Consider the following 23,273-nt stretch of genomic DNA (forward strand, 5'->3'; position numbering starts at 1 on the left):
TCCCAACAAATTGCAATGTAACATTTTTATTTGTTCTGGTAATCTTAATTGTTGAGAAGCTAAAATTTAGGACTATAGTTTGTCTTCTCTATAAAGAGTTATACTTAACTAGGACTCGATGTGACYTTTTAGATATTACTTCAGGCAAAAGCTTGTGACAGACAAGCTTTCATCATGACCTTTTTCTTTGAGGTRCGCTGGCAGGACAGAGGCAGCAAGAGGAGTTACAGACATAAGGTGATGCTGCACTTGTCTYTCATCAGCATGAGTATTTGAATGACTGTCCTGTGCAGATTCCATTAGTGAAAAGTCAGGAAATAGATAGCTTTTATACTTTCTTAGCGCAAAAGAGCTGTCCTGGCTTTAATTCATTTCAATGCTGGTTCAAAGACAAATTTTGAAAAGGGAGTTTCCCTGGGAACAAGACCTTGAATAACCTCCACAGAAGAGGACAGAAGGCTGAGGTCTTTGGTGCAGTTCTGCCCATATACTTGCTACAAAAATATAATGATCTGAATTTGTGCAGTTGTCAGGGTCTTACCAGGACAGTGGAGTCTTTTCAGCTTTTTTGAGGTGAGTTCTGTATCRCAAAGGATCCTTGGCGTTGTTTGGCGGTAACACAGGCCAGAATGTAACCCAGCAAGCTGAAGAGAAATCAAGTACTAGGATTTCTGAGTTTTCAAGAGTTCRTCTCCATGACTTTTTATTGTACTTTTTTTTGTTTTGTTTTCATATAATCATACAGAATGGTTGAGGTTTCAACGGACCTCTGGAGATCATCTAGTCCAACCTCCCTGCTCAAGCAGCGTCATCTAGAACATGGGTGACATCCAGGCGGGTTTTCAGTGTCTTCGGAGAAGGAGACTCCAAAACTTCTCTGGGCAACCTGTTCCAGTGCTCTATCTCTCTCACAGGGAAGAAGTTCTTCCTCATACTTAGGTGGAACTTCCTGAGGCTCAGTTTGTGCACACTGTGTCTTGTCCTGTCGCTGGGCACCACTGAAAAAGAGTTCGGCCCCATCCCCTTGACGCCCCCCCCCTTAAAGTATTTATATACATTAAGATCCCTTCTCAGTCTTTTCTTCTGGCTAAACAAGCCCAGCTCTCGCAGCCTTTCCTCCTAGGGCAGATGCTTCAGTCCTCTGATCATCTTTGTAGCCCTGTACTTTCCCTTTATCTTCCCCACTGAGGATAAGTTGCAAACCAAGGACCAGGTTGTAATTATTATATATATATGTGTATATATATATAYACACACACTTAAGCCCAACTAAAGTAAATACTTACAGCTAGAAATGTACAGTTTAAATAAAGGCCAGGCACAGCTCTTTTAAACTATGCACCAGTCTCTTGTACAGACAGCAAGGATGTCTTGTGCTCCACTAGACATGATCCAGTCTCACATTGCTAATCCTCCATGCATCCCTCTCTGGGTTCAGAAAGTTGGCAGCACATACTCAGTATTGCTCTTGATATTTTTTTTCCTACTCCAGAAAGTTTCCTTCGAAAAGGCGATTTGCTCAGAAAGCCTGTTCATCTTTTATCATTAGCACTCGCCTATGCGTTTTAAAATCAATAGAGCTAAGAAAAAGGAATTTTAACAACAGATATTTTTCAAAATGTGTGAACAAGGATATCTTGAAAAAAATAATGTGTTTTATGGTGATATGATTTTGGATCTACATTTCCTATTCACCTCTATTCCAAGCATGAACCTGCAACAGAATTAAATAGCAAGCAACAAAGCTGGTAAAAACAATAAAGCTTCAAAATAAATGATGTTGCCTGTGAAAAAGCAATTGAGTGAGTTGCATGAAATGGCAGCGTAATTATACAGTAGTGAGTCAAAGTTTGATAGCTTGGAGCTTATCTTTGCGCGGTATGCCACTTTCCCCCCCACCCTCTGGCATGTCACGTTTCTTTATCAACAGTTCATTTCTAGTTGTTCACCTTTAAATGGTCTTATCAGACCTTAAGTTTGTTCTTCCTAKTGACTGTGCTAGGAAATAGAGGTAGTAATTAAAAAGGACATGTCAAAAGAGTTTAACCAAAATATCCCCAAGAGCAAAATACTGGGCAGTTAAAGGACGTGTTGTAAATTCCCACGTATTCAGGATTCTTTATTTTAGTAACACTTCTAGGACCAGTTTAATTTTAGCAGTAATAAAGGGTAACGATATACAAGTCTTCTAAGCAGAGCTTCTGATCTAACTGACCTAAAACTGAGGACTGCCTATTCCATGCACATAGATACAGCGTTGGTTCCGCTGTTGCAGTAGTGTCCATTATTTGGAAGATTTAGCAGAATGATTTACTTTAAGCTTTTAAAATACAAATTTCAAGTTACTAGTACACTGCAAATTACTTCCTGTAGTAGTCAAGGTCCCTTACCTGATACATGCTTCCTTCCTCTTGGTGGATGCTTCCCATTTTCCCTCTTGGCCCCTACATCCCCCCGTGTATCCCACTGGCCTTTTCCAGCTGTTGCACATGGTGCTCCAGCTGCCCCTGCAGTGCCTCTCTGCGGTGGGTCCCGAGGTGGCTCACGTGTGCACGCCATCGTGAAACCCCCCGCCGGCAGTGGCGACAGCACTATGCCTGTGTCGGAGCAGGTTGGCAGGGAGGCAGCAGCAGTAGCATCTCCTGACGTGCTACCACAACGTCACTCCTGCACGTTGGGATACACGGCCCGCTTTTGGAGTCCCTCTGCTGTGCTTGTTTTGTCCCTGGCACTTTGCACATTGGATAAGTGGAGCAAGAAAACCAATGGGAAAGTAAGCTGAGTAGGGTTGGTGATTTTATTCAGTTAAGTCACGTTCGTGCTTTCGTGTATGATTCAGTTACCTTCTCCCTGACAGCTCCATTGTATGGAAATAAAATGTGGAATGATAATTGGGAGAAAAATATTTAAGGAAGAAGGCTACCTACTATGTTTTTGAATTGTATCTTTGTGGTTTCAGTAAGGTCTGACCATAAAAACAGAGAATGAAAGAGACTTGTTTGTACAGGGCTGTCAAATACATGTTAGTTCATGAGCATCTCCAACCCTCTTTTCTGCTTTACAAGAGAAATCTGACACTTTATTCTACTTACCTATTTTCCAACAGCATAACTGAGGTGTCATATTATGAAATGCTTTTTAAAAAGGTGGAAGTGTGTGTGAGAGACRGGATTACATGGTCAGTATTTTCTTTTTTACTTTAAGAATACATTTTCTCCTCCTTGGTTCTTTGCTTACTTTAGGGGATGGATGTGGGCATGTGGTAATGTACCAAGACAGCGGGACCTTGGCATCCAGGAACTACCCTGGGACATACCCGAACTACACGGTTTGTGAAAAGAAAATTCAAGTGCCTCAGGGAAAACGCCTRATCTTAAAAATCGGAGACCTGGATATTGAATCACAGAAGTGTGAATCCAGCTACCTTACCATCCTGAGCTCTTCAACGTTGCACGGTATGTAAAAGATAAGGCAATGGTAAAAGCATGAACTGTTAAAAGTTTGYATGAAACTTAGCTCAGAAGAATGAAAGTGGTATTGCTCTATGTTCTTTCTTCCTCCTTTTGATACTCCAGCGTTTTATTCGCAGCATGTAAAGCCATTGCACCTCACACCTTGCATTGTACCAGCAATGCTGGGAAGGCTGCAGAAGTGCTTGCGTGGTTGACACGGGCTTGTAATGTGCTCTGGCTCATTTACCCATCACTTTGGCCTCAGAGTTGCAGAATTTTACAGTTAYGGTTTTGATGCAGCAAGTGCACAAGATCTGTACTAAAACTATTTTCTTCTTGGGCATTGAAAGAGCTCTGTGAAGCATTTGATCTAGTTCACTAATTAGACAGAGATGAGATGACAAACTGGAGTCRATTATTCTCTGTTTCCCAGGCAGTTGAAGCCTCGCTGAGGTGTAACTACTAAGAGTCTCGGGGAAGGACTGAGTATGTCGAGAAGCAAGAGGGAAGCAGTTAAAGCACAGACTGAAAGGAAGAGAGGAGTTGATAACCTTGACTGTTGCTAACTATTATTCACTGATAACCTTTGCCTATATACTTGCAGAAATTAAGTATGTGCAGCCAGTCTGCACCCTGTTAGAGATTTGCACAGGGAGATAAGTGAATGAATATGTTAAAACTTTGCACTTAATATAATAAAGTCCTCCCCAGGGAGGAACCCAAGGCTTCCTCAAATCAGTTTTCCTAACCAGTTGTTGCTGAAACTTTTGATCTGCTCTTTCTAGAAGAGTTAAACTATTTTTCAAGTCCATGTGCCTATTTTTATGTTCAGGCAGAGTTCCATACAACATGAATCAAAATTCCATAAAATTTTGCCTGCTGGGAGTGAGGAGCAGCCCTTTAGTTAGCTGAAGCTGAATATACTATACTGGATATTACAGGCAGAATGGATTCAATGGAGGAAGAAAATAAAGAGATAAGCTACAAAAMGCTTTTACCAGTTTTCAAGGTGACCCCAGCTTTTTGCTTGTCCCAGTGAAATGTGTGATTCTCCTAAGTCTSCTAAGGTATATTAGTAGTAAGAGAGGTTGATTGCTCTTCATTCATGAGCATGATAGGCCTATAACTCATCTGGTAAGATAAAAGTCAAGTGAGGTATTAAAGCCTTTCTCACAAATGGAGTTAAAGGTAATTATTGTTCTTCACTAGGGAGGTATTACATTTTAAAACAGTCTTCACCAAGAGTGAACAGTGGTGTGTTCACATCTAAGCTTTGCACAAAGCTTGTTCTGAGGCAAAGGAACACTTCTCTGTGTATGCTTGGATTATTTTTTTTTCGTGCTGTTTACCTCATTTCAGAACAGTAAATAATTCTTTTCACCAAGTATACTGGCTGTATTTGGCAGTAAGTGGTAGATGTTTAGTATTTCATTATCATATTTTTGAATAGTTTTTATTGATATCTTGACATTTCTAATGAAAGGCCTTTTAGAAAAGAAGGATAAATCAATATTTTTTTTGAAATGATAAGGGAAGCTTGACTAGTGTTTGAATTTTTGTCTCTTTACACATTCGCCTGAAGACATCTTTACGTAGTTCAGTTGTGCAATTATTCAGCCTGTAAACATAGAACGACTGTATATTATGCAATCAAACACATATAATTATTTTTTAAAGTATTCCCACACCCGTTTGCAGGCCTGATTTGTAATGTCTGATGCATATGGACTATAATTTGCCTATTCAGTAGTGAACTGCACACTTAGCAGATTTTGCTCATATCTGATTAAGCTTAGGCAGACATACTATCTGTAATGGTTTCTGTGGTCTGCAGCTTGCTGCAGACTTTCCCATTAGCCTACCTGCAGAGTCTCTGCTGTAACTGTGTGTAGAACTATAGTGAGGATAGTGCTGAATGCATAATTTCACAATGACGTTTGTGGCTAAAAGATGCAGGAGTTCATAAATGAGATAAGGACTTCTCCAAGTTAGTTGTTTCAAAGTCTTCTTAACAGCTCTGGGTTTTAATATGCATTTAGCTAAGCCAAAGCAGCTCAGTGAGCGGACGTTGCTACTGTGAGTGTCCTGCTAAATGTCCTTTTAGTCAGCCCCGATCTTCTCTTTGCAACTCTCTGCTCATTGCGTACATGTACAGGCAGGTCAGCATCTTCCCCTTCAGCCAAGAAGATGTTGACCTGTGCTATTGAAATTCTTTCATAGGATGATTGACAATTGAACAGATTTTTTCAGGCATTGAAAACATTTGARCAATGAAAAGTTAGTGTTTGAATGTTCTGGGATTTCCATATTTGACTTGAGTTTAAAAGGCAAAACCTAAAAGATTATGTATGAAACCTGGCAGTGTGAATATTATTTGTATTTCAAATTAGCCAAAGGGTCTCTGCTCTTTATTTAAGAGGTATGCAATTATAAGAAAATAAGATCCGAAGAGAACGGTGTTTTAAATACTGTTCTGGTCACTCCAATTCTTCAGAAAACAAGAGGGTCAGAACGTGGATGCATTTCTACCGAGAAATGTATCTGCAGCTTAGAAAATTGGTCAGGCAAAATACTACACGAAATACATACCACACAAATGCAAAACTAGTGTAAACCGGTCTTCAGATGGCAAAAGTTGATTGGGTTTTTTTTCCCCTTTCCTTTCAGATTTTCCCCACACATTGTCTTTATGTGACTGTGATTCATTTGTCAGTATACTGTTTTGCTGGGATTCATGCAGTAAAGTGGAGAGTAACTCCATTCGTTGTGGGGGCACTGATGTTCTGTACCCTAAAGGGAAGCAGTTATGTACAAATGAGTGGATTCATGGTCTTAAAAGCCAGGAGATTTGTTCCYTTTAGCAAGTCTGTCAAGTTTTGTTTAAGTTTCAGACATTCCTCAAATTTTGTAGACCAACATAATAGTGCTATGAATCTAATCTTATTCCTTCCTGAAAAAGCATGTACCAACCATTGCTTATGCTGACTAAAGTCTCCCTTCCAGCTATAATGCAAAAGTGATGGTACAGTTCTTTTCACCTTCAACACTTTGGGGGTTGATGAACCAGTGGAGGCAGCCATTGTATTTAGATTTTTACACTGTCATCATCAAAAGATTGTCCTTTAGCAGCTGAAAACCATATCTCAGGGTCATTACTCTGCACACTATTTTCTTCRGAGTTCGCTGAAAGAAAAACTCTATAACAAACCTTGTCTTTCAGACTATTAGCCTAGTATCCAGATTTAGATGTGAAATTATTAATCATCAGTCAGGAAAACTACTCTAACATCAGTTTTAGAGAAACTGAGTCACATGTCTGACACACCTTAAATGTTAACCCAGCTTATGCATATGTTGTCTCTATGAGAAATAAATATATGATAGTGTCTCCTTTCAAAGGTATAGCTTTGCATTGGAGAAAAATATTTTCTTCATCCCACGAAGGGAATTGCATAGTATGAACAAAGTGAAACTTTTATGGAAATGTTTTTCTCCTAAAGTGACCTGCATTATCTGAGCATATAGAAATACTGGGCTCTGAATAATATTTTTGATTTTTTTTTTTTACTTAGTTAAAAGGGTGTGTGAAAACAAGATTAACCATGTAGCTCTCAAGAAGACAACAACCGCTGCTGCACTGAGTGTGTAGTGTGAATATTTTAAAAGTTTAACAGGAATTGCTTTTAGAGTTTCTTTTCATGTTTTTGTCAGATTTCTGTATCTCTTTTGCCCCTTTTTTTTCCTTCCCCCCCCCTTCTCCAATTAATAGCTTAGTATTTTTTTYCCCCTTAATTTTGTGAGGTGATTATTAGACTTGACTGGAAAGACAGATTAAAGAACAGMTAAGTGCCTACTTAGTTCTCCATTCACTTGCAGTCAGTAGGAGGTTGATGTGCTCCTCTGGGGTGGATGTCAGATCTGCTGAGTGACTAGTAACAATTTGGAGAGTTAACTTGTTCTTGCATATTTTACAGCCACTAACTAGTGTGAAATTGCTAGAGAAATTGCTGAAAATGCTTTCTCTGCCCCACACCCAGTCACTGAAGGCTATTAAAAAAATTGAGCATTTACTGATGTTCAAGAGTGTCTGATGACTGCTGTGTGTGTGTGTGGAGAAGCGAGCACCTTCCAACACCTCATTATGGCTTGAGGGGATTCATCAAACCAGTTCTTCCTTATTATATATATTGTGATATATATATGGTAATAAATGTCTTGAATAAAGGGTGTGGCCAGGTTTCTTATTCTCCCCTCGAAGGAAACTTGTGATTACACTATTGTTTCTGGTATTTCAGGAAATCCCGTGAAAAGTCCAGACAAGTTCTCACTGAAGATCAAGTTGAGCAGTTTGTTAACAGCCAAAAGTCTTTTTAACAGTCGAGTTCTGACAGAGTGATTACAGTGTCCCAAGGCCTCACCTTTGGAAAGATTTATAAAGTGAAGAATATCTACTTTTGTTGTATCATATCCCATGCTTTTCTCTTAGATGCACAAATTATACTGCATATTTTTCTGTGCTTTTTATTAAGCAGGTACAGCTCTTTAGTAAAGACTCCTAACTCTTACTGTGGTTCTGTCTTTCTGTTTAGCTAAAACCACAGATCTGGTAGAAGGCTGGGCATCTCACCTGGGGTCAAGCAAGACCCAAGCCCATGAGAATGGGCAGCAGAAGACCCTGTATTTTTAAACTGTAATTAACTGAGCACCCTGACTCTCGCTGGATGCCTTTTCTTTCCTTTCTTGCGTTCATTGGCCAGCTTTTGGAAATGCTAATTGAAAGTTATATTTGTTATTTCCTAAAACTGAACAATGGTTAGCACTCATTCTGGAGTCATGACCATGTTGCGCAGGGTTGAGTGCCGAATAACCAGGCTATCTCACCTCGACTGCCAGACCTTCCTACGCCGTCAGCTGGCACGTGCTGAGTGTTGAACACCACCTTCCCCCACGTCCTGTGAGGGCACCCATGGACTGGCCCTTTTCGTAGCCTCCGGTGCCTTCGCTCTGGGGCATGGGCCCCAGCAGGGATGGAGGGAAGAGGCTTCCCCTGCCCTTCTTTGGACCACCTGTGAAAGCGAAGTATTGGTGTGAACGTGGGATGGAGACAAATTTCAAGAACATGGCGTTTTCTTACGACACATTCCTGTGGGTTTTGTGGGATGTTTTTGAAAGACTCATGCTGGCTAACTGAGCTGTTAGCTCAGAAGTGAGGCCGRCGTAATTGATGCTTACCATGTCCCCTTTCCTTCCCCAGCTACTGAGGTACTTCCAAGTTGCTTTTGGTTTGAGAAAAGGCTAATGAGTATAACGATCATAATTCAAAATGTTGTTTTYCCCATGCAGCCCCTTAGGGGAACTGTGGTGTTAATGATAATCCCAAAGGGGCAGATCCGTGGGGTTGAGGCTACTACACATTGCTTGGGTTACATTGCGAGACCAGCATCAGAAGACAGGAAAAGGGAGAAAATTCCCAGCTGAACAGAGGATTTTATGAGCTGATACCTAAGCTGAGTTTCTTAAAAATCTCTGCAAATGCCAAATGACGGCAAGGAATCTGAAAGCAGAACAAATCAGCCATGCAATAGGTACAGATGAAAAAATTGCTTCTAAAAGAAAGAAAAAGAGGTGGATAAAATTAAGAGCTGGAGAAAACAGTACGTAAGTATTTCTAGTTGGTGTGAGAGAAGAGTCCTCCAGATACAGCGTTTCTTAGGGGAAGCCGAAAGAATAAGGGAACATAATTCAACAAAGCAATCTCAGGAAATACGCCAGAGACTGGTTGACAGTAGAAGTAAACTAGACTTCATAAAACAGACAGTGCTGTAAAGATCATTGGATTTGCAAAACAACACTATTATGAAAAAGACAAAAGCACCAGACTATTGCTAACATTTTAAAAATAAACATATAAAATAATCTCTTTAGTCTCCAGATGAGCCAGCCAAAGGATATCCATGAGACAATTTACAGAGTTTTTTGCAGGATGTTAATGCTGCTTCGAGACAATGGTTGTGTCAACAGATCAGGAGTTCTAGAAGAAAGGCATTAAATGTTAATTTAATTATAGCAAATATTAAATGATGTACATTTGAAATCCCCAAGCCCCTAATAGTTTTCATGTAGAATTACAAAAATATATATAAAAATAGTGTGGACTGAACAGATGCAACCACAGTTGGGTCAGATCTTTAATGAGACATTGAAAGAAGAAAAGGCATCTGGGTGTAGTAATACTGAAATATGGAAAACACCTACTCAGTTGCAAGACAGATAACACATCTCTATTAAAGCAAAATCTTTTCTTTGTTCTTAGTAAACAAACTAAATAATCCTGCCTACTTACTCTAGCAGAGATCCAAGAGCCACTTAAATAGGAAACAGCAAAGATCAGCATTCATGACTTGTTTCTGAAGCCGAATATGCAAAGTAACCCACCTCGCAACAAACATCAGAAGATGAAAAACTGWTAACATGATCTGGCATTTTCCAAAAGGCTTCATAAAAACTTCTGGCTTAGTACCAAGTTTAGAAATGAGATATTTATCCAGAGTCAGCTCCCAATCCTGCAGTAAAAGTTTAACAAGGCCCTATAAACCAGGGTCTCCTTTTTCAACCAGGCACAAACCAAGGCTTTCTCCATCATCCCTTCTCTGCACTGTATTTATGCAGTATTCGTGCAGATGGYCTGGGGCGTTCAATAATCCAAGGTGGAGCAGATCTTGAGGGCAAGGAGCACTTATGAGCCTTAAAAGTCGGTGATAAAATAGCATTTTTGATGTGTGTTCTTGTCACCTCAATTTCAAGTGGAAAATACTGAGTGAGTAAATGTGCAGTTTTCAGATCAAGTCCAAATGCTAGGGAGACTGAAGGGTTTTAGGTTTTAACCTTTCAATGTCTATAACATCCCACATTTTGTCCATTCAAAGAGAGACTAGATAAGTCAATGGAGAGGAAATGAGCATTACTGTGTGTGTAGAAAGTGCGGCTAATTCAGGTACACCGCAGGCTGGAATTTTTGGAGTCTGTGAGCCTATCATTTCTGTGGCTTCACACCACTAAAGTAAATGGAAGACTACTTTATGGAAGTGCATGGGAAAGAGTAAGTGTGATCAGAAATAATTACAATATTTTTCTAATGAAAATTAGAAAACAGGTCAAAATCAATGAAAATCAATGTCTTACCCTAATTCAGTTTTATTTGCTAAGCATTACCAGTCATCCTCCTAGGGAACRTCTTAGAAATTTGTCAATGTAAAATAAATTAATTGCAGGGAAAATGACAGTCAGGGTTGAAAAGGCCACCTTGCAAAGGCTTGGCAAAACGGGCAGAGGTGCTGTGCAACATAAAAAAATATTATTGGGTGAACCAAATTGGAGAAGTGCTTACGCTGGTCATTCTAAACATGATAAACACTGAAGAAAGGGAAGAATGATACCTTTCCCTGAAAACAGACTGCACGTGATTTCATGCAGTAGAGAACCACTAATCTAAAGTGGTATCTAATCAGCATTTCCAAGAACAGCAATAGAGGTGTGAGATGATGCTTACTTTTTTTCTAAACATGAAGTATCAGTACTAATTTCTGTACTTGACAGCACAGAATTAAACTGTACTAAAACCCAGCAAAGTCTAAATGACCTGGCAGTATGCTGCTGATTTCCTGAATTCAGAGGAGCTGTGTTCAAGTAGTTTGCAAGGATTCATCCGCTTAAAAAAAAAAAAAAAAAGTTTTGTTGTAGCAATAAATATTTTTTTTTGTTTGTTTGTTTGTTTTTTTTGAAATCTAAGCAGCAAATTAATAAACCTTTTGGAAAATATTCATTCCATAGATCCTGCTTCAGTGTTTTTATCTTTTAGGTAATTAGTCTTGGGCCCCCTAGTTCTGAGGTTCTTTAAGCTCATTTATCCATTGGAGTCTCCCAAGCACCAAAACTGTTCTTYGTGGAATTTGAAAATAATCAGAGCATTTGTAACCATTACAGAATTTGTTACTTAACAGTACAAAACTTGTCTTTAGTCAGGGCATGCTGATTTCTGGGTATTTGGCTTTCATTTGTATTATACAACATGTTATGTCTATACATCTCTGTGTCTAGATTAAAATTTTGTTTTATTGTTTTTGCTTGTGACATATGTAATTTGTTAGTATAATTAGCTGGAACACATGTATACTTGCTACTGGAGGTGTGTGGCTGAGTGAGTCAGCAGTCTAAATTACAGCTGAATAGTAGATAGGTCACTGAAAAGCGTTACAAGGGAGAGAGCCAAAGAGTGTCTGTGAGAATAGTCTCACACATATAGATATTTATTCTTGTGCATGCGTAGGATCAGTTTTTGAGGGAAGAAAAGAACTAAACTTTCTCAGGTGTTTTGTTTTAAAGAAATGTAATGTCTTCTTGTCTTCCCCCCTTATCTCTCTCTCTCTCTCTCTCTCTCTCAAAAAAAAAAAAAAAAATCTAAGTTAGCTCTTTACTTCTCCCACTGCAACCTGACACAAAAGACCTTCTCAAATAAATCACTCTTGCAGTTGTCTGGTATGACACAGTGTCAGATGCTGTCTTTTTGATAAGTTCGTTTCCTAAGCAATTTGTTTAACCCTTTTTATAGACGTTGTTTTCTCTGACTAAGTCGTGAGTCATTTTCAACGCATSAGTACCCCAGGGAAATGTCAGAATTGTCACTTTGTTTTGTGCCTGCCCAGCTTTGCCTTTATAAGCCAGAAGTCGGGCTTACCCTTTTAATTTGCCTTATTCTGTTAATAAGTGGCTACTGTTGGCTCTGATCATGTTACTCTCTGTAGGCTGGTCTTATGGTTGTTGTGAGGCTCGTGAAGTATTTGGGAAAGACTACCCCAAGAGGACAAAAAGTAATGAAGAGGCTCTTAGGAACCTGTAGAAAGGGTACCACTCATCGGATACATGCTGTGTGGTAGCTGTAATTTCTTGTTTCTCAAAAGTCAGTTCCAAGTTACCCCAAAGTATCCATCATAAATTAACTAAATTGTCTAGGAAAAAGCAAAGTTCTCAGTTTTTCCCAAAGACTTGCTTTACAATATCAAAGCTCTCATTCACCTCAACAGGACAGATGTCTTGAGGGCTTTTAAAGGGTCTTATTTGTTTTTCTCTTAGTAAAAATATATTTACTATTTTACTAATACCACTTATTAACAGTTTATATTGCAAACACCTTCATAAATTCAGAGAATGGTTTCCAAACTGCTTTGGGTTTGCTGGGTCATCTGTGCTTGAGAGCAGCCAGAGACAAGTGTTTGCTCCCAGATGTGGTGACAGAAGGCAAGAGCAAAGACTGTGGGATTCTCAAAAGAAAATTCCCCTCAAAATCTGACTTCCAGCAAAGCAAATGTAATTGTCAGAAGTCCCAGGGACTGCTGTCTCAAGAAAGGAGCGTCCCAAACACTATTGCAAGATACTGCAGCTGGAAGCTATAAAAGTCTTGCCTAAGTCAGGGTAACACAAGGCTCCTCCCGCCGTGCTCTCTCCTTCCCTCTTTCTCTCCCACCTTCTCCTTTTCCCCACCTCTTTTTCATTTCAAATTCTAAATGAAACTTGAATTACATATTTCAGTTGTTTGATGATGTTTCTAGAAGGAAAATAAATGGATACATTTTCTAAGTACGTGGTAAGTGGTACTGCCTTAYAGTATAGCTTGACTCATGGCACCCATGTCCTTTAAAACCAGGTATGCTGCTTGTGATCTTAATCTTCTCTAAATGACCGTTACTCTAAAGCAGCATGATCTGTAAGCATCTGGAGAGTTTATCTAGTGGACCCTATGTAGATCCAAGGGAATTGCCTTTAAATGGTCTATTCTTTTCTCTAATGAGTTACTGCTGTTTTTAAGAATGTTATACTTCAAAGGCCAGAGAGCATTAATCATTCTCTTAAGGCTTAAGTGATGAGAGATGTTAATGCTAGAATTTTTACCATGGAGAGAGAACTGGATTGTTGCCATTCTTTGTCAGGGTAACTTTGGAGCTCGTGTCCATAAAGGACTGAAGCCAAAATCCTTTTGTCAACATTTGGAATTGTCCTGAAGGAGAAGAATGAGCATATTATGAAATTCTTTACTTAGCATGAGAATATTCCAGCCTAACTATGYCATCTAAGCTTTTGAAATCTTTGTTCTGTCTGTAGGGCCATACTGTGGTAACGTGATGCCCATCCCCAAAGAAATCATTTTGGATAGTAATGAAGCAACTATTCATTTTGAGAGCGGATCCCACGTGTCAGGACGAGGCTTTCTGTTGTCATATGCCAGTAGTGACCATCCAGGTAAAGTGAAATCCGAAAGCACTACTTCTAATGGATCAGCTGCTTAGTTCTCCCTATTTCATGTCTTCCCCACATGCAAGCTTTAGCCCAGTATTTGATCCTAAGCATTTCCAGAGATCTTATTAGCATGAACCATAACATTTTAATAGCATGTGTGCAAGAAGCAATTGTAACCTTAAGCAGATARATAAATGCCACTCAAATCTTACCTAGATAATTTGCAGTACAGACCCAGTGAAACAGAAAATGAATTTGTTTTTCTTGAAACTCCACTGTGCTCTGGGCTCCAACACTTACTGCACAGTGATGGGATTGTAGAGAGTAAGAATTAATTCCTACCATTGATGTTCGGGGGTCTGTGCGCCTTCGCTGAAGGTGGCCGAGGCTCCACTTTGTGTGTAAAACATGCTGAGTAGAAGACGGAGACAAAAAGGATAAGGGAAAGCGTATCTATTGCTTTCTAGCTAATAAAATTGCATAACTATTAAACAGAGAGATCTTTAAATATATTTTCATGTTTAGGCAAATATTCTTCTGTTTTTCTATGTTCTGCAATTGAGATTTACATTTGTAAACTTTTCACAGATCTCATCACATGTTTGGAACGAGGAAACCACCACACAAAGACTGAGTACAGGTAAAGGGGGTTTAAAGCTCTCTGCACCGTGGCTTGCTTTTCTGTGTCTGTCATCTGGTCTTCTAATTGTTGTAGTGTCATACAAGACATGTAAAATCCTGGTTTTCTTGAGAAGTGAATATTATTGAGCCATAGTGTTTTAATAATGTAAGACCTRGTTGTGAGAGGCAGTAGTGTGGAATAGAAGTCTATGGCCCAGAAAAAACAAGGGAATCAAATTACAGAGCACTCAGCAATCATGATTCGGGTGTACATGTATACATAGTATATATAAAAAGAGTTTCCACTTTGAAATTCAAAGTAGCCTCAAATTCCATCACATCTCTTGAGAGCAGAAGGGATGAAACATCCTGCATGATCACACTCTAGCTGATAAAAGATTATCTCAGGACAAGCTATAATTTCTTAGGGCCTTGAACTTTACGATAGAATTTGAAATGGTAATAAATTGTACTCTTCTGGTTGTTGTCTGGATGTGGATGTAGGCGTCTTATCTGGGCTGTGTTGAAARCTTGTGTAGTAGCATTTCTGCAACAACAGAATTAAAGAAAAATGTATTTGCACAACTGCAGTTTTGGGTCTCTGTGTGCGCTACTATGTACAGTCCTCTGATGAGCTCAAGGGCACATTTACCTTCTAGAATCACTTGTAGATGATCAGTTAGCACTTACTGTTAAAATATTTCTTAGTTTGTGAGCATTTCTTGTGTGTGAGTGTTTTTCCTATGTATCATCATTATAGTCCAGATTTTAAACAAGCCTCTGTTCCCTTACTACAGCAGATACTGTCCTGCTGGCTGCAGAGACATAGCGGGTGACATTTCTGGGAATATAATAGAAGGATACAGAGATGTAAGTACACAAATAACAAGGGGAAATTTATAAAGATGGAAGATTCGTAAAGGTAGAATACACTGCTCAATTGCACAGCCCAACTTAAACTTTCAACTTTTGCTGCTTGGCTTTTGCTAGTATTTCTTCCCAGCTGTGTTAGATATAAACTCTTGTCAACAGTATATTAGTATGTTATCAGTGCACAGGCACACTGAGACATTTTTAAACAGACTAATCAACTGTGTGTGAGCAAATMCACTGATGGTCCAACATGCCTACTGACTGTCGGTCTCTGGCTTTTTGGCTGCATAGGGTTTCCCCCCATCTCGAGGAAGTGCACGTTAACGTACTAAATATCCCTGTGACTTCAGCTTTTACTTGTTTGGATTTAGTGCACCTCTCTTGAGTAACCTCTTGTAGGAAAAAYAATAAATTTCAGTACACGTGGCTTTTCATTAAGATTTTGCCTACARTATCCCAAGAAGCTACTCTGAGATGAAATGAATATTATACACTGCCTAATCACAGCCCATTGATAACTACCAAGCCCCTGGACTGTTTCTTATTTATTACCCTTTCTTGAAAGAGTAGAAGTTGCCCGAGTGGTTACATTTTCCCTTGGTTCATACCGTACATTGGTCTGCCCTCACTCTAGGCTCTCCTCCCTTCATTCCCGAGAAATCTTCACATCTCTCACAGTGGAGTACGTCTAATCATACCMCTGAAGTAAAATCCCACTCTATCACAAATAAAGCAGTTGTTGAGTTCCCAGAACGTCAGTGTTCGTGTTTAACCTGTTCATCCAGTTATTCAAGCGTACCACTCCAGCCTGGAAAATGGCAGAGCTGAAAAAACACAGAAATGCCACTTCAGATTGTAATTAGCAGGAGTTATTCCTGCCATTCTGGGTGATTAGTGGGGGGAAAAAAACAGCACATGGCATGACCTGTGCAGATCTTATCTACTCACAGGAATTTTTGCAAGAAATTTCCCCTCTACCGCGACTGGGGAGGCAGCTTTCCCGATGGGAGCAGCCTTCAGGGCTCCCCGGCCCCTGTGGAACGGGTAGCCGTCGCTTGGTTATCCCGGTTCTCCAGCAATGGGGATGCCCCAGCCGGCCCCGTGCGAACGACCGAGGGGACTTGCCTTTTCTGTGAGCACCAGCTTGGGAATCCCTGTTGCGCTCTTCCGCTGACCTTTCTTTCCTCTATTTTACCGTAATGGTATGTTATTGCCAGCTGGTCTTTTCTTTTTTTTTTTTTTTTTTTTGCTTTATCAGGATTATCCCACCTGAGATATTGGCAAATGGACTATACTTAAAACCCAGGGGCAGCCAGGGGACTGTCAAATTTCCTAAAGTGTACCATGGCTCAGCTCCTAAGCCAGCATGCAAGAATATGTACATCTGGCTTCAGGCAAGGCCATGACGCATTTTTCTCTTTGCAAAGATGAGCGTTTTTGCTCGCCTTTGGCTTTGTGTCCCTGAGAGGTACCACAATACTCATTAGGGCACCTTCTCAGAAGCAGACTATTTGCTTTTTTTTATTATTTTATAAAGTTGACTTCTGGAAAGAGATCTATTTTTTTGCAAATTGAAGAATTTTATGAGCTGTAAAACATGTATAAATAGCTGCTCGGAAGTAAAAGCATTGGTAAAAGCTTGCCAGATTTTTCCTGACAGTTTTGTGCTCCGATGCCTTCTGCCTTTCAGACCTCGCTGCTGTGCAAGTCGGCCATCCACGCCGGCGTTATCGCRGACGAGCTGGGCGGCCAGATCAGCGTGACCCAGCAGAAGGGCGCCAGCCGCTACGAGGGCGTCGTGGCCAACGGCGTGCCCTCGCAGGAGTGAGTACCCTGCGGGCTGTGTTTTTATGGCTTTCTTGGAATAATGTTGGAGGTGGATATATGTATATATTTCAAGTTTTAAGGGGTTTTATACCACATAAAGCTGCATCATCTTCTTCCCCCCCCCCCGTTTTTTTCTAAACATATTTGCAAATTACTTCGTTAGCAGGTACTTGAAAGTATGTTCTGCCACAAATGCCTGTAGTGGTTGCACTAATAAATCATGCTCAATTCATGTTAAAGTTCTTTTTTTWAAAAAAAAGGAAAAATGAATGAATAAATAGCGCTGTTGCGCCATAGGAGATTTAATGGATAACTTTTTAAACCTTGTGCTTTTGACATGTTAAGAATTTTTTCCTTTTAGAATGTTTATAGCAAGGCTGTTATATTTACCACTTATCTGCTGCCTTTTAATTGTACTGTTGCTGAAGTAGAAATAAATCCTCTAATCTCTATCCAGCACAGTAAGCCCTTCCAGCAACTGTCTCTGTCATTCCTGTTGGTTCATATCTTTTAATTTTCAAATGTTATCTGGATTTTGCATGAGGCATTTTTCTTGTGGAAGGGAAATCTCCTCAGCCCTATAGCCCGCGAGAGCTAAGGGAGTATGCCATTTTTAATTTTTTTTTCCTGTTTTCCTTGTGTTTTCTCCAGACCCTCTTGACAATTTCACAGTTACAATTTCATTCATGCCAAAACCAAAAAAAACCCCAAACAACCAAACAACAACAAAACCAATATAATACTGCATCAGCTATTTAGTAACTRTTAGTTTTAACTGTCTCCCTCTTCTTGGTGAGTAAGCAGACCTGTTACAGGATCACAKTTATGGAGCTGATTTAAAGCTATCTTTACATGCATCTCACTCCTGTCAGGTGCTGAGCACTTAACCAAATGTTTAACTTTTAAGTCCTGCTCCCAGTGAGGCTGGCCGTATTCGCGCTGYGAGCCCATGGCAAACGCCTCATTCATCCAGGCTATCAACGTGCTAAAACCGAGGYGTGGATCAAAATGCTTGGTGTAACGTCACGGGAGTACCCAGCTCTGGGTAGCACGTAGACCATGAGCAGAAGACCTGTAAAGCCTAAAAATTTGCTGTATTTTTCTTAAACATTTTGCTTAACAGTTGATTTCCTAAGAAAAAATAATGTAATCTTGTCTCAAGCAAAAAAGAACTGAGATCTCAGCTCAGGCACTGAGCCCTACTGTAAAACAGGTAATATTTCCATCACACAATGCCAGCTTTGTGAAACCTTAAGCAAATATTTTGTGCCTTTGCTAAAGATGTTATGGAACCATTTAGATATATTTGTGTGTTCRTGCTCCTTAATGATCACAGGAGTAATTCAGATAGCATAGAAAATGGCATAATGAAAGACAGCTGGGATTTCCGTTTGTATTTTTTTCGTGATACAAGAGCTAGTGAGCACCGAATGAAGTGTAAAAGGCAGCAAATGTACACTTGCCRAGGGAAAATAGTCTGCATAGTTAACCCATGGACTTAACTGCCAAGTGTCCTTTTAATGTTGCTCTTCACAAAATGTCTTATGTATTTTATACGAATGATGAAAATACCCGGAGAGGTGAGAACCTGCCTCCGTTACATCGAGTGGCCCAGCTCCCATTTGCTCTAATGGAGCTGGAGCGAAAACACGTGCTTGGAGGCTGGCGGGCGCCACGAAAGCTTGGGCTCGCGCTAGGTCCCGCGGAGAGAGAGCCGTCTCACGAGGGGCGCGGGCACCTCGGCTCTGCTGCGCGCCCGGAGGAGCCCGGGCCGCGCCGGGGCGGGCGTGCGTGCGTGCGTGCCCGCCCTCGGGCACAAAGTCGGCGCTCGGGCAGCGAGCGGTGTTTGAGGAGCTCTTGGTGCTCCTTTAAGCGCAAGCGTGCTCAAGTTTCTAAAATCTCATCTATAGCAGATTTCAGTATTAAAGCTTCGTATTATTTAGTGGCTTGAGCTGAAATTGGCCTCGTTGAAAGCTGCTGCCGTGTGCGTTGAGCTGTCACGTGTCTGTATCATAGCGAAACRGGTTGTGAGTCGCTCACTTGCCGGCTCTTAAGGCCTGACCTTGGCCTCCCTGACTTCATTTTTCAGCATGCTTGTTACGCTCCRTTACCTGTGAGGTTTTCACTTCTCCTGCTCCACGTGAGGACCTGAACCCACAAACGATATAATGACGATCGAGTGGCTGGATTTATTGGGCAGCTCGGATACCCCRGTGCAAATATACGGGGGGGTTAACTTTATAACCTGAGCTGGTCTGTGAGCGTACGTCTGCACGTGTGAAATCGCTTGTCTTTGAACAGGAAGCAAGCACATGCTCGTGAGTTGTGYGATTTGAGATTTGGGGTTAACCCGCATTATTTATAACAAGCACTTCCTTGAGATTTAACTCTGAAAAAAGGATTCTACGTTAACATACACTTATTATGTGAAGCAGCATCTTTTTTTTGCAGAGGTACCTGCACAGGTATCTCGTGCAGCCCCATCACCTATAATACCATTTGCTCGGCAATATTGTGAARGTTGCCTGGAAAACGAGGAACACAGGTTGATACCATCCCTTAAAGGACAAAGTGAAATTTGTGTGACAAATGCCTCTTGTCACATTATGAAGTTGATGAATTATCACTTACTGAATTAGTTTGTCCTTTTCAGTGACTTGCAGAATTGTATCAGAAATATTTCAGCATGACTTCAAGTCTTTATAGATCTTAGAAATGTGAACCTCATCCCTTTCTGTGCTAAAATTAGAGATCTGTAATTCAAAAGGGATCTCAGTGATTTTTTGTTTGTTTTTTTAACTACAAAAGGATAGCTCATAAATAAGAATTCTGGGAGGGCTGTGATTTCTGTTCTGGATAGGTTTTACTGATCACTATGTTTTGTTGGGTTTTTTTTTCTTCTTTTCTCATGTAATGGATTGCTCTGTATTTACCAGAAAGCAAAAATTGTTTTTGCTACAATTCAGAGCTGGTTTGAAGCAAGCAGAGCACATCTGACAGCCCGGGAGGATTGCCTGGGGGGAAGATGTGGGAAGGAAGGGTTGAGTTTCTCCTTCTAGCTACCGTCCCACCCACATCCCCAGATAAATCAGGTCCCTCCTTCATCTCTGAAGGGCTTCGTTTGCCTGTAGCCATCAGTTCTCCCTCAATGACAAGAAGAAGCTGTGTTTTTATTGACCTTGACGTGAGACCATTTTCCTCTTCCCCCTGTGAGACCCTCTGTTAGGCCACAGGCTGTGCCTTAGGGGAAATGTTTGTGGCCAGCAGTAGAGGTCCATCCGAAGGGCAGTTCTCTCGGTACGGAAGTGCRGGAGTTATTTTATTGCTCAGTCATGCTGGCCAAGATTTTTCAAAGGAGACAACCAACGCATGTAGCTAACTGGGAGAGACACCGGAAGGGGCAGATTTTCAGGAAATCTAAATTAATTTCGTGTTAGAACACAAGCTTTTATTTTGTCAGATAGCTAATCACTGTAATCCGTTTTGGAACAAAGTTGCAAGGGCGCCTCACTGGGAAACCACAAAGAAATGTGGCTCCGTGGGGAGGCCCAGAAAACCACAGTTTTCCCTTGCTGTAGTTATTTTACATCGTTATGAATTATATTGGGTTGTGTGGAGCGGACCAAGAAACAGCTTCGCTCCTTGAGTAAAATAATACCAATAGTTTTCATTCAACCGGGCTGCGGTACGTTTTAGCCAAAGTAGGACCGACCAGAGCCCACGTGGTTTAGTTACAATCAAGTGTAACCGTCACGGTGCTTAAGGCTAGAATTGRGGGGGATGTTTTAAAGACTTGGTGTGGATTTGCCCCAACAGACATTCACTGATTTTGCTGAAGGCGCTCTCAGGTAAGCTAATGTGAGTGAGAAGAGACTTAGCGCCCGTGTCGCGGTCGCGCTGCGGGGAGCCGCGGATCCTGCTGGCTGCCCGCTGCCCGGCTTTGGAAGGCTCCTGCGCTGCTCGTTCGAGGAGCAGAGCGGGGGAAGGTTTCCCAGCAGAGCGCCCATCGGTGGCAAAGGACCTCTGCTAAGGAGTAAAGCAGAGCAATATCCCCTAACAACCTGGCGAGAGGAGGAGTTGCTTGAGAGCGTAACCAGTACACTCAAAACTCTTAAAAGTGGTCTGAATTCAGTCACAGTAAGAGAAGTAAAACAGTGCTCCTACCGCGGTAGGTCATCAAACGGCAAAATAAAAGGTTATCTGGCCAGAGATAGTCTGTGAGATAAAAAGTGCATTACAGTGAATATATTTATCTATATCTTATCATTTCTTTGACCAGTTTCTGCAAGGCTGAATTACCTCTTTCTTTTCTTACAGTGGTTCACTGTCAGACAAGCGGTTTATATTTACCTCAAATGGTAAGAATAATGGCCTCGTTTTTAGATACTCAAATTGTACCTTTTTATTTAAGTATTTTCTGCAAAAGTTTTGAAAAGTAACCAGAAAAATGTCAGGCTGTGTATAATATGGTTATTTTAGGATAGCAATTTTTAAAAATTGGCAAGTTGAATAAAAAATTGAAACGACATGAAGTGAGCTAGAAAAAAAACAGAACAGGAGTAGGATATATGCACATAGATCAAAACCAGAAATAGTATTCTGATCTTATATTTCTGGTGCTAGTATGTGAAAAAAGGCAATCTGATAATCCCATTTTTATGTACTTTAGGTAGCAGAAAATGAAAGTGGTTTTTCTTCAGACATTTGTAGATTCTGTCTTCGTTATACAAGGAGAGAACTAAAACACACAGAAGCAAAAATACATTTACATTATACTTATATAGAACTAGTTTTTGTTTATGGCTTTCCAAGATGCAATACCATCCTTAATCTGTCAAACTGTTAATTTCCATATAAWCATAGCAAAGAGGGGGAAAAGTTCCTGTTCATTCATTTGAAATATACTTCAGTCACCTCAGATAAAATCATTTACTCTTCCACTGAAAACTGTAAAGCATGTACAGGGCTTTGAAACTGCCAGGGAATTATTTTTAGCTTCACTGAAACTGTATCACACTGGCCATTTTTTTCTGAAGAACCCTAATGTTCTGCAGGCTCTTTGGTGGAGTTTGCAATACTTATCTGCAGCTATTATCTTCATGACATCACCTCTTGGCAGCAGCATCAAGGAGCTTCTCTAATGAGTAACTTTGCTGGCCTTAATTACAGGTGAAAATCATCAAATATTTACAGCAAAACGTTCCTTCCAGTACAGCATGCCTTCATCTTGAAAATGTGTTACAGCGCAAAACTAGCTAATGCCAATCTCTAAACATAAATATTATGTTTCAGAAGAAAAAATTAAAAATGTAAGAAGTCTTCACATGAATGAAAATATACCGCAGAGATTAAAAAACAAAATAGCAAGGRAAACATAACAGAAGTAGTCAGGCGGTGCTCGGCACGTAAGAGCTGAACTGACAAAGGAAAAGGGACCACAGCTCTCTGGTACTGGATTATCCACTACAGATTCACTGGCAAATACTACAGCTAATGGATAGTGTCTGGTTAGCAATGGATTAAGCAACATCTGACTCTGCGGTTGTGAGTGGTCTTTTTAGGTTACTGGCCTAATGCAAAAATATGCTATGATGCATAAAATTTGCTAAAATGCAAAATATCTCTTCTTGTGTCTGTCTATGTTGGGACTCCTAGGCTGCAATAAATCTCTCAGTCTGGAAGAGGGATTCCTCTCCAAGAGTCAGATTACTGCATCTTCCTACTGGGAGGAGACCAATGAATTTGGGCAGCAATTTCTGTGGTCCCCTGACAAGGCTTGGCTTCAGGTTCCAGGACTGGCCTGGGCTTCCAACCACAGCAGCGGTCGTGAATGGTTAGAGATAGACTTTGGAGAGAAGAAGAGAATAACAGGTAAATTGCTATCTGATTAATAGGAGCTATTTTTTTCAGCTGGAGAAAGAAATTAAATACAGTTGAAAAGCTTATAATGCACTAATTCAGTATTGATTAAATGTAATTAAACATTCTGTATGGAGGAATAGTATTTTCCTATGTAAGAAATCACAGTTATTTATAAGACTGGTCTTCCTATGAGGATACAGGATTATACTCAAATGCCATGCATGCAGATCATGCTAACTATCTGTAAATATGCTGTAGGCTTAGAAAAAGTATTTACATCATGACCAGTAGAGCATGGATATATGAAAAATGATTCTTTAGGAACTATTCATGATGCCTYTCTCAAAT

General features: G+C 40.4%; 1 protein-coding gene across 1 annotated transcript in view; it reads left to right on the forward strand.

Annotated features, from left to right (window-relative positions):
- The first annotated feature begins 3,247 nt into the window (after positions 1 to 3,247).
- The window catches only part of DCBLD1 (discoidin, CUB and LCCL domain containing 1), a 32,002-nt gene continuing 11,976 nt past the window's right edge, over positions 3,248 to 23,273 (forward strand). Inside the window, exons 1-7 of the mRNA XM_085318498.1 lie at positions 3,248 to 3,455; positions 13,608 to 13,745; positions 14,331 to 14,382; positions 15,161 to 15,233; positions 16,927 to 17,060; positions 21,381 to 21,421; positions 22,719 to 22,934. Of these exons, the coding sequence (XP_085174624.1) occupies positions 3,266 to 3,455; positions 13,608 to 13,745; positions 14,331 to 14,382; positions 15,161 to 15,233; positions 16,927 to 17,060; positions 21,381 to 21,421; positions 22,719 to 22,934 (844 nt within the window). The 5' untranslated portion in view covers positions 3,248 to 3,265. The remainder of the gene's footprint in view (positions 3,456 to 13,607; positions 13,746 to 14,330; positions 14,383 to 15,160; positions 15,234 to 16,926; positions 17,061 to 21,380; positions 21,422 to 22,718; positions 22,935 to 23,273) is intronic.

This window comes from Rhea americana, unplaced genomic scaffold, assembly GCF_003343005.1.
Source record: "Rhea americana isolate MKP2758 unplaced genomic scaffold, rheAme1 scaffold_117, whole genome shotgun sequence".
Taxonomy (NCBI): Eukaryota; Metazoa; Chordata; class Aves; order Rheiformes; family Rheidae; genus Rhea; species Rhea americana.